The sequence below is a fragment of the Crinia signifera genome, chromosome 6 (genome assembly GCF_055691185.1).
Source record: "Crinia signifera chromosome 6, ASM5569118v1, whole genome shotgun sequence".
NCBI classification, from domain to species: domain Eukaryota; kingdom Metazoa; phylum Chordata; class Amphibia; order Anura; family Myobatrachidae; genus Crinia; species Crinia signifera.
This window is the reverse complement of record NC_139222.1, coordinates 15426094-15446132: the sequence shown is the minus strand read 5'-3', so window position 1 is coordinate 15446132 and position 20039 is coordinate 15426094. Positions and strand designations below refer to the sequence as shown.

Below are 20039 nucleotides of genomic sequence, written 5' to 3'. Positions count from 1 at the left end.
AGGGACCTGACTGGGGAGGTGAGGGAGTCTGGGAACATCAGTGACATCACTCTTATCTCTATTACTGACACAGGGACCTGACCGGGGAGGTGAGGGGGTCTGGGAGCGTCACAGTGACATCACTCTTATCTCTATTACTGACACAGGGACCTGACCGGGGAGGTGAGGGGGTCTGGGAGCGTCACAGTGACGTCACTCTTATCTCTATTACTGACACAGGGACCTGACTGGGGAGGTGAGGTGGTCTGGGAGCGTCACAGTGACATCACTCTTATCTCTATTACTGACACAGGGACCTGATTGGGGAGGTGAGGGGGTCTGGGAGCGTCACAGTGACATCACTCTTATCTCTATTACTGACCGGGGAGGTGAGTGGATCTGGGAGCGTCACAGTGACATCACTCTTATCTCTATTACTGACACGGGGACCTGACTGGGGAGATGAGGTGGTCTGGGAGCGTCACAGTGACATCACTCTTACCTCTATTACTGACACGGGGACCTGACCGTGAAGGTGAGGGGGGTCTGGGAGCATCACAGTGACATCACTCTTACCTCTATTATTAACACGGGGACCTGACCGGGGAGGTGAGGGGGTCTGGGAGCGTCACAGTGACATCACTCTTATCTCTATTACTGACACGGGGACCTGACTGGGGAGGTGAGGTGGTCTGGGAGCGTTACAGTGACATCACTCTTATCTCTATTACTGACACGGGGACCTGACCGGGGAGGTGAGGGGGTCTGGGAGCGTCACAGTGACATCACTCTTATCTCTATTACTGACACAGGAACCTGACCGGGGAGGTGAGGGGGTCTGGGAGCGTCACAGTGACATCACCCATCTCTACTACTGACACAGGGACCTGACTGGGGAGGTGAGGGGATCTGGGAGCATCACAGTGACGTCACACTTATCTCTATTACTGACACAGGGACCTGACTGGGGAGGTGAGGGGGTCTGGGAGCGTCACAGTGACATCACCCATCTCTATTACTGACACTGGGACCTGACCGGGGAGGTGAGGGGGTCTGGGAGCATCACAGTGACGTCACACTTATCTCTATTACTGACACAGGGACCTGACTGGGGAGGTGAGGGGGTCTGGGAACGTCACAGTGACATCACTCTTATCTCTATTACTGACACAGGGACCTGACCGGGGAGGTGAGGGGGTCTGGGAGCGTCACAGTGACATTACTCTTATCTCTATTACTGACACTGGGACCTGACCGGGGAGGTGAGGGGGTCTGGGAGCATCACAGTGACGTCACACTTATCTCTATTACTGACACAGGGACCTGACTGGGGAGGTGAGGGGGTCTGGGAGCGTCACAGTGACATCACTCTTATCTCTATTACTGACACAGGGACCTGACTGGGGAGGTGAGGGGGTCTGGGAACGTCACAGTGACATCACTCTTATCTCTATTACTGACACAGGGACCTGACCGGGGAGGTGAGGGGGTCTGGGAGTGTCACGGTGACATCACTCTTATCTTTATTACTGACACAGGGACCTGATCGGGGAGGTGAGGGGGTCTGGGAGCGTCACAGTGACATCACTATTATCTCTATTACTGACACAGGGACCTGACCGGGGAGGTGAGGGGGTCTGGGAGCGTCACAGTGACATCACTCTTATCTCTATTACTGACACAGGGACCTGACTGGGGAGGTGAGGGGGTCTGGGAGCGTCACAGTGACATCACTCTTATCTCTATTACTGACACAGGGACCTGACCGGGGAGGTGAGGGGGTCTGGGAGCATCACAGGGACATCACTCTTATCTCTATTACTGACACAGGGACGTGACTGGGGAGGTGAGGGGGTCTGGGAGCGTCACAGTGACATCACTCTTATCTCTATTACTGACACAGGGACCTTGGTTTCCCATAGCAACATCCCTTGTGAAATAGAACTCCCATCTTGGTACATTTCCCCCCAGGCTGTACGGTGCCACCTGCATCACCAATGCATTGCTGACAGTAGTTTGTTTCCATCATCCATATCAGCATCATGGATAATAGAATATTCCCCTTACAGATGAGTAAAGGGAAGGCTGTATGATGAGGAGGGACAGGAGGCACCGGGGAGACAAGGATAACACTACGGGACATGTTAGCAGGGGCAAGCAGAGGACCCACGGGACCTCCCAGATGGCTGAATGAAAGGCTCACTGGAACCTGGACCGATGTTGGGAGGTCACGCACTAGATCTAGGTCACACTACACGTCGTCCACTCCACCCGACATCACATATCAGAGAGTCAGGATCTCCGGGGTCTGTTGGTGGTGGATGATGGAAGGTTCGGTAGTAAAACTGCCACTGATCCCCTTACAAGGAATCACGCTGATGGATATATGGCGGTCATGTAGGTCCTCCACGCCGATGGCCGTACTCCGGGGAAATATATTCCCCGAGGTGACAGCGCTCCCCGGGGCAGGTGTCTACCACAGGGGAACACAGGCATGTGATCCCCGGTGCTGTAGCTGGGATAGGACCGACGGTGGCAGCAGGTAGGACCTAGGCCTAAGTAATAACCAGACACAGGGAAATACCATCTCTTCCCCAATCTGCAAACCAATGTCCCCTTTACTAAAGCCTGTACATAGTAATTATGTGTAACATAGACCCGTGTTATGTGCACAGATCATACATGTCATTGCACATGTATCACATGGATAGAGATTAGCTCCCATCACACACCAGTGACTTCCTGCTGTACAGCGGCTGTGTGCGTCTTACTGATAGACTTCTGTGTATTCTGCATTACTGACCATTACTCCTGTATCTCATTGTATTGTGGGGTAATAGGAGGAAGCTCTGACTGATATTAAAGAGGAGAACCTAGAAGGAGAAGAGGAGACGTATGTGAGGGGAGATCAGCCGTGTAAGGAGGAGGAGATCCCTACAGGTATCAGCACAGGTGAGTAATATAAGGGGAGTGGTATAGTACCAGCCAATCAGATCCTAGCTGCCACGTTATGGGATGTGTTTGATAAATGACAGGAGCTGATTGGTTGCTCTCCAAGGCTTAGTACATCTGCCCCTACGTATACAAAGAGCTGCATATGTGCAGTCACTACATCAGTCTCTTATCCCGCCCCCTCCTCTGTCACTGCCCTAATCTCTTATCCCGTCACCCTCCTCTGTCACTGCCCCTAATCTCTTATCCCGCCCCCTCCTCTGTCACTGCCCTAATCTCTTATCCCGCCCCCTCCTCTGTCACTGACCTAATCTCTTATCCCGCCCCCTCCTCTGTCACTGACCTAATCTCTTATCCCGCCCCCTCCTCTGTCACTGACCTAATCTCTTATCCCGCCCCCTACTCTGTCACTGACCTAATCTCTTATCCCGCCCCCTCCTCTGTCACTGACCTAATCTCTTATCCTGCCCCCTCCTCTGTCACTGCCCTAATCTCTTATCCCGCCCCCTCCTCTGTCACTGCCCTAATCTCTTATCCCGCCCCCTCCTCTGTCACTGCCCTAATCTCTTATCCCGCCCCCTCCTCTGTCACTGCCCTAATCTCTTATCCCGCACCCTCCTCTGTCACTGCCCTAATCTCTTATCCCGCCCCCTCCTCTGTCACTGCCCTAATCTCTTATCCCGCACCCTCCTCTGTCACTGCCCTAATCTCTTATCCCGCACCCTCCTCTGTCACTGCCCTAATCTCTTATCCCGCCCTCTCCTCTGTCACTGCCCTAATATTTTAACTTGCACCCTTCTCTGTCACTGCATCAATCTCTTTTATTCTTGCTTTCCTGCGAGTAACAGAGCTTGGATTACTTCATCTGACAATCCTTTGGTCTCAGTGCCTTCACACATATTCCTGCTGGATCTGGATGGTAGACCAGGGCCTGATGTAGAAGGTCTGGAATGATGGATCATGTCCAAGGTTCCTTCTTGCGCTGGCAATTTCTAGGCTGTGGCAAACCACGATGTCATTGGCCAAAAGTGGAGGACCTCTTTCACTTGATCCTCTCATCTTCTTCAGGATGTGACTTATCAGAGGAAAAGGGGGAAACACATACACTAGGTGAAGCTTCCATTGAACTGAGAAGGTGTCCACTGCAGACGTTCTGGGGAAACAATATCATGAATAAAAGGTCCATCTTTTCGTTGACATGAGTACCTTCAGATCCACGTGAGGCTGCCCAAACTTGTTTACAATCAGTAGGAATACGCAGATGCTCAATTCCCATTCTCCATGAAGATTTCTTCTTCTGCTGAGGAAGTCTCCAGATGTCTTCTCCCTTCCGAGAACATATACTGCAGCTAAAGACTTCACGTTTTCCCTCTGCCCAGGACATAATGTTTGCTGTTGTCTCAATTAATGGCCTACTTTTGGTTCCCCCTTGATGGTTCAAATGTGCTATGACCGTAACATCGTCTGAAACGACCCTGAGATGAGTTTTTGATCTGTTCTTTGGAGTAACCTATTTCTCCCCAGACATCCTCTGCCTTTCCTAAGTTTGCCACTATAAGACGTTCCTCTAAGGAGCGGTCTTCCTATCCTGTCTGATATCTAATGTGCGCTCCACAACCTGATGTACTTGTGTCTGTTGTCAGGACTAGAAACTGAGATTGGTCCAGAAATGTAGCTCTGTTACCTAATTCTCTTTACCACCGGTCTAGGGGTTTCTTTACCTTCATTTCGCCATAGTTTCTCATCCACAGTTCCTTCTTGTATATGGAGGAATACTCCACTGGAAACTCGTCATTTCCCACTGTGCCCAAGGTATGACACCTATAGAAGAGGTCATATTTCCCTTCCTTCGTCAAGGTCCCCGATTGACCCTGGAACCTTGAGAATCTTTACTTTTTTAAAGTGATTATATGAATTTCTTGGTGTCTATCTGTAAACCCAGGAATTGATGCTCTGTGTTGGATGTAACTGGCTTTTCCCCAGTCTATGATCCACCCACGAAGCTGTATTAGATAACTTAGGTGCTTTCATATCTTCTTCTGAACCGGCTGCCGTCAGGATATCATCTAGATATGGCCACTTCGGAATACGCTGCTCTCTTGGCAATGTCCCTAGGACAGGGGATAGGCCGGTAACTGGTAGTGTCTGTCCTGGATACAGAATCGTAGGAACTTCCTGTCTTCATGACTGACTGGTATATGGTTGTACGCGGCCTTCAGATCTATTGACGCCAGGAATTCCTTTCTGGATCTAGACTCTGCAGGATCCACCCGTATATTTTATAATTTGTGCTTTAATAAATGTTTTTCAACTTTCTACTATATTGATATTAAACATTCTAGTATCCTCCTTTTTAGTTCTCATGATTCATCACTAGAGATTTCTTCTAAATCATCGTCAAATATTTCATCTGAAGAAACAGCACCTTCATAGTTAAAAACCAAAACTCTTATGGCCTTGCAGATCCAAAAATTTATTTTGGATACAAAGGATTTCTTCATCCATTCATCTAACTCAGGTCTGGCCAACCCGTGGCTCTCCAGCGTTTATTAAACTACACTTCCCAGCATTCCCTGCCACATTATCGCTATTAGGGAATGCTAAACATACCAATATCAATTGTTTGGCCTGTGATAGAGTATTTTCTGGTTCTCAAGATAAAACCTTTTCCTTTCGGAAAGCCTATAGAAGAAACTCTAGACAATGATGGTCACAGTTGCCCTTGCGTAGGAACCCATCTTTTACAGTTTCACAGAGAATGGGAAGAGTCGATTCAAGACCGGTCCTGAGCATTATAAGCGAGGGTTACAAAATAGAATTCAGTCAAGTTCCGAGGGCAAAGTCCTCCTTCATAAGGGCAAGAATGCCAAGAACATCTTTAGGACGAAGAGAGCTTCTGAAGATTGTGGATCAGTCATTAGTCATGAAAGCCATAGAGACAGTTCCGGCCTTGCATATAAAACAGAGCAGAGGTGGCTTCAGGACCATCATGGACGTCATGGTCTCGTTACACCTAAAAGATGCATATTATCATATACTGGTCAGTTGTCACGATCGAAGGTTCCTCAGGGTCTGCATCATGGCCAAGCATTATCAGGTTCTGTCTTCCCTTTTTCCCCCCTCCATTGGAAACACCACACAATTTGGGATCCTTCATGAATTGTGACTCAGCTTATGTCATCTATCTATTAAGATGTGAGTACAATTTATCATATGTTGTACGAACCACTAGAACATTACATGTTCACTTTATGGAACATCGTCGCAATAATATAAAGGGTTTCTTGGGACATAGTTTATCTTATCATTTAAAAATTCCACACCAGAGCGATCCAAATGGCTGGTGCTAGAATGAACACTATGATATAATAAGTTATACCAACGAGAGGTCTTTTGGACTCTAAAATTAAATTCTTTACATTCTGATGGCTTAAATGAAACCTTATAATTGAACTCGGTCATCTAGTCTTCTGTGTTTGAGAGATGAGTGGTTGGCTATGGTGCGCACTTGGGGTGACCACTCCGTCCCTACACTATGGAGATTTCTTGACCGGTTCAATTAAGTGTCTAATAAATTATTAATATCTATAATAGCACCTATCTTTTCTCCTTAAGGGGCAGATGTATTAAGCCTTAACAAGAGATGAATGCAAGGGTGATAAGGAGAGATAAATGTCCAGCCAATCAGCTCCTTACTGACTTTTTTCAAACACAGCCTGTAACATGGCAGTTAGCAGGTGATTGGCTGGGCATTTATCTCTCCTTATCACCCTTTCATTTATCTCTTGTTAAAGCTTAATACATCTGCCCCAAAGTTTGAAACCTCTCATCAGTTATGATGTCTGTTTTGCTGTTCATTCATGTGCCTCCCTCCTCGTTATTTTCATATGTATAAAGATTGAAAATTTGAATTAAGAGCTAAATATTAAAAACGAACGTATATTTAATATTAATGAACAAGTTATTAATATCACCTATCTATCTTCCCTCTCTTCGAACCCCTTTTCAAAATTTATGAGTTATATATAATTTAATTGTCCACCCTCCCGTGTATATGTACTACAAGTAAATAATGAATTCACACCTATACATACTTCCCTTATTTTTGAACCCTCTCTTAATTTAGGAGTTTTATATATCAAATTATACTCCGCAATAATTCCATTCCTTACAGATCCCATGGCAGCCACCAGAATCCCTCCCCTCTTAGTGTTTTTCCTTTGACCTAATCAAGGAGACACTCAGAAGACAAGGAGGAAGGGGAGGAGCAGGGTTTTATACCAGAAGGGGGAGGTTCCTAGAAATATTATCCACCTGTCCAATGACGTGGAGAGGGATGAAGCCCCAAGGTCTTGGCTGCCTTGGGATCTCTAAGAAGAAATGGAATTATCGCTGAGTATAACTCGCTGGTATCTCATTTTTTTTTATTTTATTTTTTTTTTTAGATTTGAAAATCGAAGATGACATCACAGGAAGTTCTCAAGAAGAAAACCGCATTCCTCTAACTATACATTCAGTCCATTGCAGTGCAGATACATCACGTGATCCCTCCGATAGTGAGGAATGTTTCAATGATGGCACCGATGTTGGTACACCTAGTACATCTCGCAAAATATTTGCCTGTTGTGAATGTGATAAGTGTTATTCATGTAATACAAAGTTAGTTGCACATCAGAGAACTCACACAGGGGAGAAGCCGTTTCCATGCTCTGAATGTGGAAAATGTTTTTCACAGAAATCTAATTTTGTTAGACATCAGAGAACTCACACAGGGGAGAAGCCATTTCCATGTTCTGAGTGTGGGATATGTTTTAGCCATAACTCACAACTTGTTAAACATCAGAGAAGTCACACAGGTGAGAACCCATTTGCATGCTCTGAATGTGGAAAAAGTTTTACCACGAAAACAAGTCTTGTTCTACATCAGAGAACTCACACAGGGGAGAAGCCATTTCCATGTTCTGAGTGTGGAAAATGTTTTACACAAAAATCATATCTTGTCCAACATCAGAGAACTCACACAGGGGAGAAGCCATATTCATGTTCCGAGTGCGAGAAATGTTTTGCTTTGCATGGAGCTTTTGTAAAACATCAGAGAACTCACACAGGGGAGAAGCCATTTCCATGTTCTGAGTGTGGGAAATGTTTTGCACAAAAAAAAGATTTTATGAGGCATCATAGAATTCACACAGGGGAGAAGCCGTATGCATGTTCTGAGTGTGGGAAATGTTTTGCACAAAAAAGAGATTTTAGGAGGCATCATAGAACTCACACAGGGGATAAGCCGTATTCATGCTCTGAGTGTGGGAAATGTTTTTCAAATAAACTAGGCCTTAATAGACATCAGCTAAGCCACCCGGGGGAGAAACCGTTTTCATGTTCTGAGTGTGGGAAATTTTTTCTACATAAATCAGAACTTAATAGACATCAGCACAACAGAAGAGCGAAGCCGTTTCCATGAGGGAAATGTTTTGCAGTGAAAGGTGCTCTTGTTAACCATCAGAGTACTCACACAGGGGAGAAGCCGTGTGCATGTTCTGAATGTGGAAAATGTTATACGCAGAAAGCTAATCTTATTAGACATTATACACACAGTTGTAATGTAATACCCAGGAGATGAGGGAAATGGAACTGTTTGCTGTAATACTCTGAACATAAGAAAAATGTTGGCATTGATATGATACATCAGCAGATCACCTGAATGTATCGAGCTGTGGTCATATCATTATGTAATTTATTATATACTGTATGTATGTGTATAATATATATATATATATATATATATATATATATATATCAGGAGCAATGGGAGATGTCACAAGATTAGACTGAGCGTCGGGATCAAACCTTTAAGGGTCCAAACGGCAGTCTATCTATTACCGCTTTCACACTGCCTAAACGTTTTAAAAAACAGTATTTTTAAACGGGTCTGAGCCTTGACATTGCAGTAGATTAATGTTTTAAATACCATTCACATCAGTCAACCCGTTTTAATCCTCTCAACATGTTTCAAGGCAGAATGCAGGGGACAGCCTATCACAGGTCTGTAATCTGTTGTTTTTACTAAATACCGTTTCAGAGCCATTCTCACTGCATAAAAAACGTATCTGAAACGTGTAGGACTTTGCTTTCTAAACGTTTTGAAATACCGGTTATCTTTAACCGGTAAATGCACTGCAGCCTTAAACGTGTTGAAATGTGAAAAAAACGGCAATATACCGTCTTACAAGTGCTGTGTGAAAGGGGTATATGAGACAACACCGTATTCTAATGAAGTGCCTTCATAGGATACAGCAGCTCCCAATTAGGTGACTGGACCACTAACGAAACAATTTGACTAATAAACAAAGGGGGCAATTTTATAAAAAATATATACATGGTTTTATTAAATCTATATAAAAAAAAGGAAGGGAACAACCTTAGTACGCAATCACATGGACTACAACACCTGTAGTTTGGTCCACCATATGCCTGCTGAGCTCTGCATTTGAGGAACCTGTTGATACAATAGGAAACGGTTAGTTTGAATTCTTTCCGGATTTTCCCCTTCTTACAAAAGGGTCTTATATGGAAATTGATTATGTTTTAGATGCAGTTACGCATCAAGATTAAGATCTTCTGAGCATCTAGTCTTATACCCTGTTCACATTGGGTCGAAAAACTTTTTGACATCTGGGGTTAAAAACACTCGCATTCAAGTTTAAATTGCCTACGGATAGTTACCCCTGAGGAAGTTGTTATCGACGAAACGCGTTGGGTTTTTCCTTGCATTGACCGCATTGAATTTATGACTCGACACAGATGAAAAAGTGTTTTATTGTCTTTCTAAAAAAATTGTATTAAATTGTTGTACAGTAATTTGGCTGCTATTTCTGTGGTCTATTTTCAGATATTTGGTGGTGGATACTTCCAATTAGGGGCGCACTTTGTTTCTCGCTAAATATATATATATGACGCTCATTATTCCTTACATATATATATATATATATATATATATATATATATATATATATATATATATATATATATATGCATGGCGGCACTCTCAGACGAAATGATGACAATGACACGGCTGTCTAGTGTCCAACGTTTCAGTGCTGTGTGCACTTTTATCAAGAACAGTGTAACCTTGATAAAAGTGCACACAGCACTGAAACGTTGGACACTAGACAGCCGTGTCATTGCCATCATTTCGTCTGAGAGTGCCGCCGTGCATGTATGATATACAATTGTACCCGCCATGCTGACGGGGACCTATCAGATGGCACCGGGCAAGTAAGTTGCTGAGGCCAAGGGAGTGCCGGCCAAACGTGGAGTGTGTATGTGTATATATATATATATATATATATTTATTAGAGCATGTGGTCACAGGCCACTTCACCCCAACCTGGGAATGGCGAGTGCTGCTTGCACCCCATTCGCAGGGATGGCGAGTGTTGTGGTACTCTGTATGTGTGTGTGTGTATATATATATATGTGTATATATGTGTGTGTGTGTATATATATATATATATATATATATATATATATATATATATATATATACAGTCTTGAAGGGCAGCACGTCCCAATGCCGGATATATCTTGCTCCGGTGCCAGGCCAAACGTTACCTCGGTAACCCAAATACAATAGAAGACAGGCGGCACCCGGAGTCTATTGAAATAAAGTATGACAACGCTGTTGCAGTGATCAAACGTTTTCGATGCTTTTATTGCATCTTCATCAGGATACAGACAAGCACAAATGAACATACCTTTATAACAAAACCACACCACATGCGGCTGCCCGGCAGCCCCGGTCCCGAGTGACGCGCCCACCAATGACGCCATCATCCCGCTCCGGTTGTCAAGGCAACCGCTCAAACACAAATGCGTACCAATCAGTGATACAAAAGATAATCCACAACCTGTTGTGAAACAAAACATATAAGACATATACAAGTGAGATAAAATACGGATGCTGTAAATCATACAAAATAGTACACAAAATAACATTTCTCATACCGATAAACAAACAATATAATGCACATAGTAAAACATGTTGCTCATGGTGCATAATGAATAAAGGTGGTCGGTAATGCTGACAGGTGTGCATGTAGTGTACTGCGCGAACTGTTGCTGACAGATGAGGCACGACTACTGGGAAGGTTGACACGTCTGTGTCGATCGTGCGCGAAATCATGTGTGCAAAGTGCAGTAATTACAAAAAGCAATGTAGGCCAGCCGTCTCATTGAGCCCAATGGGTGCCAGAGTCCCTAGCTCATGTATCCACCTTGCCTCTTTCTGTAAGAGGCGTAAGGATCTGTCACCCCCCGCCCCGTGTCTTGGAAGGCTCATGGTCAATGATGGTATAGCGTAGTTGTGGTATATTGTGGCCAGCTGTGAGAAAGTGTCTGGCTACAGGCTGGTCACTATGGCCACTTGACAATGCCGCTCGTATGGTGGACTTATGGCCAGCGATCCGTTCGCGCAAAGTGCGGTCGGTTTTACCGACGTAACCAAGACCGCACGGACACATTATTAAATAGATAATGAACCGTGTGGTACAGGTTACTCGGTATTTGATGTTAATGCGGCGGCCAGTCAGGGGATGCGGGAAGCTACTGCCAGTATTTAAACATTTGCAAACCGCACAATTAAGGCAGCGGTAGCAACCCAATTTGCGTTGTAGAAAGCCGGTTTGTACAGATTGGGCACTGTCAAGGCCACTAATATCGGTTTTCATAACCCAATCCCTGATATTTTTGCCTCTGGTATAGCAGGGCATGAGTCTTTTGTTACTCAGTTGTAGGTCAGGGTCGGTGCCGACAATGGTCCACAGGTCTCTGGAAATGTTCAGGATCTCCTTGCTCGCTACATTATGGTGGTTAACCCATGGGAAACAATTCTCTAATCTTTTGTTCTTTTTAGTGGGGCACAGTGTGTCCTGTCGTTGGCATCTTAATGCTTTGTTCTTGGCTTGGGTCAGTTGTGTCTCATCAGAAAATCATTGATCATGCGATCAATGTGTGCCTCAGCCACTGTGCGATCCTTATTGCCCTTAAAAATTGCGAATATGTGAGAGAAAATTTAAGCTTGTGGGGATGGAAGCTAGTCGCATGTAAGGTGGTGTTGCGGTCAGTAGGTTTACGGAAGAGTTCCGTACTGATGGTTCCATTGCTGATTTTCACCTTGGCGCTTCTCTGCCTTTTGGCTAAGATCAAGTGTAGTATCTGTTCTTATCAGGTTATTCTGAGAGGCAGCTCTGCTCCTTGTTTCTTGGACCGACAACGGTCCTTCTCAGGGCTACCGCTGCCGGGCCGAGAAGAGCGAAAGAACGAAGACGTCGAGACTGCGAGGAGGAGAAGACATCGTTGAAGAGGGAGAAGCCGGAGAAGACTGAGGGTCAGACTTGCTCTGCTCTGCCCTCCGAAGCGACCGCCGACCCCTCCGCCTCTTGACGCTGAGGAAGAAGCTCCGCCCCCGACTACGAGGAGAGGAGGATTTCGCCTGAGGAGGGACACAACGCACCCTAGCCACCTGGGAGAGGCAGACTTGTTTGCTCTGCCCTCTCGAAGCCTTGCAGCGCTCCCGACCTGCCTCGGAGGGTCAGCCTTGCCTGCTCTGCCCTCTGAAGCCTCCACCGCTCCGGAGCTGCCGCTGAGGGTCAGACTTGCCTGCTCTGCCCTCTGAAGCTCTGCAACGCTCCCCAGCCTCCGTGGAGGGTTAGACTTGCTTTGCTCTGCCCTCTGAAGCCGTGCATCGCTCTCTAGCCACCTTGGAGGGTTAGACTTGTGTTGCTCTGCCCTCTGAAGAGATCTCCTCCTTCCCCCCCCCCCTGCCGGGGTCCCGGAAAAGACCCTTTTTGCCCCGAGAAGCCAGAAGGATGGCCACAGCCTCCGCTCCAGCCCCCCTCGCCGGGAAGAAGGGCAAGTCCCCGGCCGAAACTCCAGCAGAGGTGGCCGGCCCCAGCTCCTGCCCCCCTTCTGCAACACCACCAGCGGTACCCGCCAGGGATTGCTCCAAGGCTATCCCAGCCCTGGAACCCTGGATGAGGCAGACCGTGGTGATGAAGCTGAAGGAGGTGGACGGACAGGTGCCGGACCTGTCGCTGGTGCAATTCGGCAAGATGATGGTCCTGGACCAAGGATTCTCGGCCCCCGAAGTCCTCAGCACCCAGACCTTCATCAAGGGGATCTTTTACGTCACCTTCGCCACCATTGCCATCTGCAAGAGGTATTGGGAGGCGGTGAAAGCGGCGAAGCCTGATTCCCCTCTCTCTCGCTTTGTGGGCAACTGCCCTATTCAAAGGGAGGAGAGGCGGTTGATGGTTTCAATGCGAAGTCCACATGTGCCTGCCAAAGACATCGTCACGTTCCTGAGCAGATCCTGCACGGTCATCAGGGACCCCACAAGGGTCCTGCTGAGCAACGGGCTCTGGGACGGAAAGTGGTCGGTGGTGGTCAGGCTCCACAAGGACACTTCGTGCCCAGACGGAGTCAAGCACCTCAAACAGTGCTTCTCCCTGGGGGGAACCGCTGGACTCATCTACTACGCGGATCAACCACGCACCTTTCGAAAGTGCAGTGGGAAAGACCACGTGGGAAGAGAGTGCAAAGTCTCGGCATGCAAGTTCTGTCACGTGGCTCGTCTGCAACCTGTGCGGCAAAGAAGACCACCTCTACGAGGCATGCCCTGACAGAGCGAGGTCGTACGCCGCAGCAGTGAAGGGAGCTACCTCCATGGTGCCTCCCCAGCCGGTACAGAAGCAGCCAAAGCCGAAGCCGCAGAAACAAGGTGGTAAGAAACCCTCCTCTGCCCCTGTCATCCCCACCCCTCCTCCCCTACCTCCCTCTGTGACAGCACCCCCCTCCACTGCTGCTCACCCCCCTCCCTCACCCTCCCGACCTCTTGCCCAACCCACCCCTCTTCCCTCCACCCCCTCTGTCCCTCTCCTCTCCGAGGAGGAGTTTCCACCCCTTGCCTCTGCAGGTCCGACCACGCTGAGACGGAAGAGGAAGGTGTTGGAGAGCCCAGCTGCCGACCCGGAAACTTCCAAAAAGGCAGCAGTTGAGTTGGTGGAGCCACCCCAGCCCGCCCCCACCCTCGAGGAGGAGATGGCGGCCTTGGTGGAATGTTACAATGAGTTCGGGGAAACTGAACTCGTCTGTGACAGCGACATCGACCAGCTGCTAGGCATTACGGAACCAACCCATGAAGGAGATCCAGCTGCAGAGCCGGACGCTGCGCCCCCAGATGGGAGTGGTAACGTAAATGTATCGTAACCTAACCTGCCTTTTCTCTTAACAGATGGTAGCTTTTAATATTCTTACCATTAATGTGAGGAGCATTAAGGATAAGGCTAGGAGACAGTCTGTTTTTACTTTCCTTGACATTCAGAAATGTGATGTGTATATGTTGCAGGAATGCTCTCTCCCTTTCTCCAGGTCCTACAGGCACCTGGCCCGGCAGTGGTCCCATGGCCCGTCCTACTGGTCCGGTGGAGGTGAGTGTAAGTCTGCAGGGGTAGCCATTCTGATCAGGGGGAGCCTCTTCATGCTGGATTCTGTTCAGGAGCTTGTCTGCGGCAGACTAATTGTCGTAGACGGCTCCTGGGCAGGTGAGCCTATCAGGCTTATCTGCGTGTACGCTTCACCTATCAAGAATGAGCGTTTGGAACTATTCCAGACCCTGCGGACCCAGCTCGCCACCACCAGGGCTGTAGTGATAGCTGGAGACTTCAACTGCCCGATCGAAGGGGATGGATGAAGCACCTGCAACTCTGCGAAGCTGGACATCACGTCCAATCTGCTCCGGGAAATAGTGGCCGAAGCGTCACTGCGGGACGCTGTGGGCTCCATGGGGGCCGGCTCCGTGAATTTCACGTGGAGCCGCCCCGATGGCTCTGTGCGTTCCCGCATTGACTTTGTGTTCACCTCCCGGGCAGTGCAGCAGGTTAGGCATTCTATGGTTCCCTGCTTCTTCTCTGACCACAGGGCCATTCTCTTCCAAGGTATCCTGGGCCATGGTCTTCCATCTGGCCCAGGCTCCTGGAAGTTGAACTGTGCCCTGCTGGAAAGGGAGGAGGTATTGGCTGAGCTTAAGGATGCCTACATCACATGGAAAAATGACAAATGTTACTTTGACTGTATGTCTGACTGGCGGGAATATGCCAAATCTAACATCCGCAGTTTCTTTCAGGTCAAAGGGCGTATCCAGGCATGCGACCGTAAGAGGAACCTGAGAAATCTGCAGCGTGAGCTCCAGTCCCTGGTGGACCTCCAGCGGTGCGGCTGGGACATGAAGGACGACCTGGATGAGACCAAAAAGAGCCTGAAAAGGCACTTTGAGGAGGAGTCCAGACGTATCGTCTTCCGTTCCAAGGTGGAGAATCTGGAGAAGGGTGAGAAGTGTTCTTCTTTCTTTTTCAGGAAACTCCACTCTGGCCACACGCCCCTGACCGAGCTGCGAGATGAGAATGGCATTCCCAGACAGGGGAAGGAGGGCGTGATGAAGGTCGTCCGCGACTACTACAGCGACCTCTACTCCCCTAAGACGACTGACAATGACATGGCCGACAAGTTCCTGTCAGGTATCACTAACCCTATTGATCCTGCAGGCAGATCGGCGCTGGACGCTCCCCTGACGCTGGAGGAGGTATTCTCTGCCACCAAATCCTTTAGGCAAGGCAGGACTCCAGGTAACGATGGTCTCCCAGCTGAGCTCTATGTAGCGCTGTGGAATCTAATCGTCCCGGACCTGCTCGAGCTGTATGAGGAGATGGTGGTGGAGGGAAAAATGCCTCCTTCGCTGAGGGAAGGGATGATCACGATCTTGTATAAGCGGAAGGGGGAGAGATGTGAGCTGAAAAATTGGAGGCCCATCTCTCTTCTGAACGTGGACTACAAGATCCTCGCCAAGGTACTGGCCAATAGGCTGAAGGCTGTCATCGGACAGATTGTTCATCCGGATCAGACCTGTGGTATACCAGGCCGCAGGATCGCAGACAGCCTTGCCCTCTTTAGGGACACGGTCCATTACGTGAAAGATCGTAATGTGCGCACGGCCCTGATCAGTCTTGATCAGGAAAAGGCCTTTGACCGTGTCTCTCATGAGCGAAAATTTGGTCTTGGTGAATTGTTTTGTTCGTATGTTAACCTTATGTACCTTGATATCCACAGCACGGTGTTGGTGAACGGCTGGAAGACTGACCCCTTTCCTGTTCTCTCTGGGGTCAGACAAGGCTGCCCTCTTTCACCTCTTCTTTTTGTTTGTGTTATAGAGCTCCTGGCCCTATCCATCAGACAGAATCCAGAGATTAGAGGGATCACCGCACCAGGTCCAGACCACCCAGTGGCCAAGTGCTCGCTGTACATGGATGACGTCACTGTCTTCTGTGCGGACCAACGCTCGGTGGCAGCACTTGTCCATACCTGTGAGGACTTCGGCCGTGCTTCGGGGGCAAAAGTCAACTGCGGGAAGTCAGAGGCCATGCTCTTCGGAAACTGGCATCTGTCGTCCTCGGCTCCTTTCCCATTTACCGTCAAACCGGACCTCATCAAAATTCTGGGGGTCTGGTTCGGTGATGATGGAGCCGCCCGGAAGTGCTGGGATGAGAAACTTGCGACAGTGAGACAGAAAATTGGACTGTGGAGCCTCAGAGACCTTTCCATCGAGGGGAAAGCCCTTGTGCTGCGGAACGAGATCCTTCCCGTCCTGCACAGCCCAGGCATGGCCGCCGCCAACTGCGGTCTGCAAGGCCATTACCCGGGCCACTTTCCACTTCATCTGGGGCTCCAAAATGGACAGAGTGAAGCGGAGCATTATGTACAAGGATCCCCTCAAAGGTGGCAAAGGCATTCCAGACATTCCAACTATGCTGAGAGCCTTCTTTGTATGTACTTGCATCCGCAGAACTTTGATTGACAATTGTGCCGGCTCTGCGGGGAACTCCATGTCCCGCTTCTTCCTCCTACCATTGTGGAGGACCCTTAAATGGGACAAGTGGGACAGCTCCATCCCTTACAACTGGACAACTCCGTGGTTCTACCTGGACGTGTCCAAGTTTGTGAGGGAACACCAACTGGAGGGATTGAAACCCGACTTGTGGAAGCCAAAAACTGTCCACAAGCTCATTAGAGCCAGAGACACTATGGAATCGATCCCAGGGCTCCCGGCGGCAACTGTTAAGTTTGTCTGGGAGTATGTGGCATCCAAGAGACTGACTAATAGACATAAAGACTTGTCATGGATGGCCATCCAGGGGGGCTTGCCTCACCGGTCATTCATGCACTCCCGAAACTTGTGTAGGTACAGACATTGTCCCTGGTGCCTCGTTCGTGAGGAAACATCTATGCACCTCTTCTGGGACTGCACCTATGCACAGTTGCTGCTGGATGCCCTAGAGACTGAGTTTAAGGACTGTGTGCCCAGGAGCCACCTATCGTACTATTCGGTGCTTTATGGACTGTTCCCCGGCACACACACTGTTGGGGCGACCCAGGAAGCCTGGCACCTTATAAACTGCTTTAAGGACGCTGTGTGGTTTGTCCCTCCTCATCCTGAGGAGGGAGGGAGAGGATGTCCGTGCAGGACTGCCGCAGGCTGATCCACAGCCTGCTCAGAGACTACTCCATCCGGGATAGCCCTGAGGAAGAAGAGGACTAACCCCCCCTTCTTCTGGCCCTTTCCCCATTAGAACTGAGACTTGGCCCCGCTCCCCCATTTCACGATGTCCGTTGTTTTATTGATGTCATGTCTATTTATTGCCCTCCCCTTTTATGTGTCTGTCTGGTAAAGCTTTGGGCAACGTGACTCCCCCTCCCTCATCCCCCTCCCCTCCACCCATAGTCTTATCCATAGTCCATGGTTGTTTAAGGTTAGAATGCATAGTGCATAGCATGTCTTATGGTATTTGATTTCTTATACTGTATTTCATGAAATGTACTATACAGTTTTGCATGTGTGCTGTGTCTTGGCTGTGCTGCGACACAGTATATATGCCTAAATGTTACCGTCTGTTTTTTGCTTTCTTTATGTACAATAAAGATTTGCCTTTTCAATCAAAAAAACTTGTTTACATTTATGTCTTGTAATTATTGGTACATACGTTATTAATCCTAATGGGGGTATCTGTGGTATTATTGCATCCTCACTGGACGCTAGCGCCGGCCATAGTCCCTCTACCCTACTACAGAATGCAGCGTGGGGGGGTCGTGTTCCCGGTATTAGGGGACTTTGTGCTGCTTATTGTCACTTTATGCACATTGTGGTATGGCTCCGTTCTTTTGCTTCCGTTTACATGTGTGTTTATTCTCCCCTATTGGCAGAGGGATTACGCTGCGAGACGCGCACAGAGACGTTACACAGAGGACTGTAGAGACGCCATCATGGAAACGCTCATATACAAGGTCAGAGGTCACATGTGACATCACACTTATCTCTATTACTGACACAGGGACCTGACTGGGGAGGTGAGGGGGTCTGGGAGCGTCACAGTGACATCACTCTTATCTCTATTACTGACACAGGGACCTGACTGGGGAGGTGAGGGGGTCTGGGAGCGTCACAGTGACATCACTCTTCTCTCTATTACTGACACAGGGACCTGACCGGGGAGGTGAGGGGGTCTGGGAGCGTCACAGTGACATCACTCTTATCTCTATTACTAACACAGGGACCTGACTGGGGAGGTGAGGTGGTCTGGGAGCGTCACAGTGACATCACTCTTATCTCTATTACTGACACAGGGACCTGACTGGGGAGGTGAGGGAGTCTGGGAGCATCAGTGACATCACTCTTATCTCTATTACTGACACAGGGACCTGACCGGGGAGGTGAGGGGGTCTGGGAGCGTCACAGTGACATCACTCTTATCTCTATTACTGACACAGGGACCTGACCGGGGAGGTGAGGTGGTCTGGGAGCGTCACAGTGACATCACTCTTATCTCTATTACTGACACAGGGACCTGATTGGGGAGGTGAGGGGGTCTGGGAGCGTCACAGTGACATCCCTCTTATCTCTATTACTGACACAGGGACCTGATTGGGGAGGTGAGGGGGTCTGGGAGTGTCACAGTGACATCACTCTTATCTCTATTACTGACACGGGGACCTGACCGGGGAGGTGAGGTGAGGGGATCTGGGAGCGTCACAGTGACATCACTCTTATCTCTATTACTGACACGGGGACCTGACTGGGGAGGTGAGGTGATCTGGGAGCGTCACAGTGACATTTCTCTTACCTCTATTACTGACACGGGGACCTGACCGGGAAGGTGAGGGGGTCTGGGAGCGTCACAGTGACATAACTCTTATCTCTATTACTGACACAGGGACCTGACTGGGGAGGTGAGGGGGTCTGGGAGCGTCACACTGACATCACTCTTATCTCTATTATTAACACGGGGACCTGACCGGGGAGGTGAGGGGGTCTGGGAGCATCACAGTGACATCACCCATCTCTATTACTGACACAGGGACCTGACTGGGGAGGTGAGGGAGTCTGGGAGCATCAGTGACATCACTCTTATCTCTATTACTGACACAGGGACCTGACCGGGGAGGTGAGGGGATCTGGGAGCATCACAGTGACGTCACACTTATCTCTATTACTGACACAGGGACCTGACTGGGGAGGTGAGGGAGTCTGGGAGCATCAGTGACATCACTCTTATCTCTATTACTGACACAGGGACCTGACCGGGGAGGTGAGGGGGTCTGGGAGCGTCAGTGACATCACTCTTATCTCTATTACTGACACAGGGACCTGACCGGGGAGGTGAGGGGGTCTGGGAGCGTCACAGTGACATCACTCTTATCTCTATTACTGACACAGGGACCTGACTGGGGAGGTGAGGTGGTCTGGGAGCGTCACAGTGACATCACTCTTATCTCTATTACTGACACAGGGACCTGATTGGGGAGGTGAGGGGGTCTGGGAGCGTCACAGTGACATCACTCTTATCTCTATTACTGACACAGGGACCTGATTGGGGAGGTGAGGGGGTCTGGGAGTGTCACAGTGACATCACTCTTATCTCTATTACTGACCGGGGAGGTGAGGGGATCTGGGAGCGTCAGTGACATCACTCTTATCTCTATTACTGACACTGGGACCTGACTGG

General features: G+C 48.7%; 3 protein-coding genes and 2 pseudogenes across 7 annotated transcripts in view; all 5 read left to right on the top strand.

Annotated features, from left to right (window-relative positions):
* The window catches only part of LOC146010024 (uncharacterized), a 437588-nt gene that overhangs the window by 339800 nt on the left and 77749 nt on the right, over nucleotides 1-20039 (top strand). The window lies entirely within an intron of this gene.
* The window catches only part of LOC146010018 (uncharacterized), a 67403-nt gene that overhangs the window by 38125 nt on the left and 9239 nt on the right, over nucleotides 1-20039 (top strand). For 4 of the 5 annotated variants that reach the window (XM_083150799.1, XM_083150801.1, XM_083150802.1 and 1 more), the window contains exons 10-12: nucleotides 2820-2931; nucleotides 7377-7516; nucleotides 18241-18321. In XM_083150799.1, coding sequence (XP_083006925.1) covers nucleotides 2820-2931; nucleotides 7377-7516; nucleotides 18241-18321 — 333 coding nt within the window. The remainder of the gene's footprint in view (nucleotides 1-2819; nucleotides 2932-7376; nucleotides 7517-18240; nucleotides 18322-20039) is intronic. The other variant, XM_083150800.1, reaches the window with a different exon arrangement.
* Nucleotides 7526-9873, top strand: LOC146010110 (uncharacterized; the record flags this gene model as incomplete). Its single annotated transcript, XM_083151032.1, has 1 exon — nucleotides 7526-9873. A coding segment is annotated over one exon (867 nt), but the record flags the coding sequence as incomplete, so codon positions are not given.
* On the top strand, nucleotides 10497-14203 carry LOC146010095 (uncharacterized; annotated as a pseudogene).
* LOC146012753 (U2 spliceosomal RNA) lies at nucleotides 12106-12212 on the top strand (annotated as a pseudogene).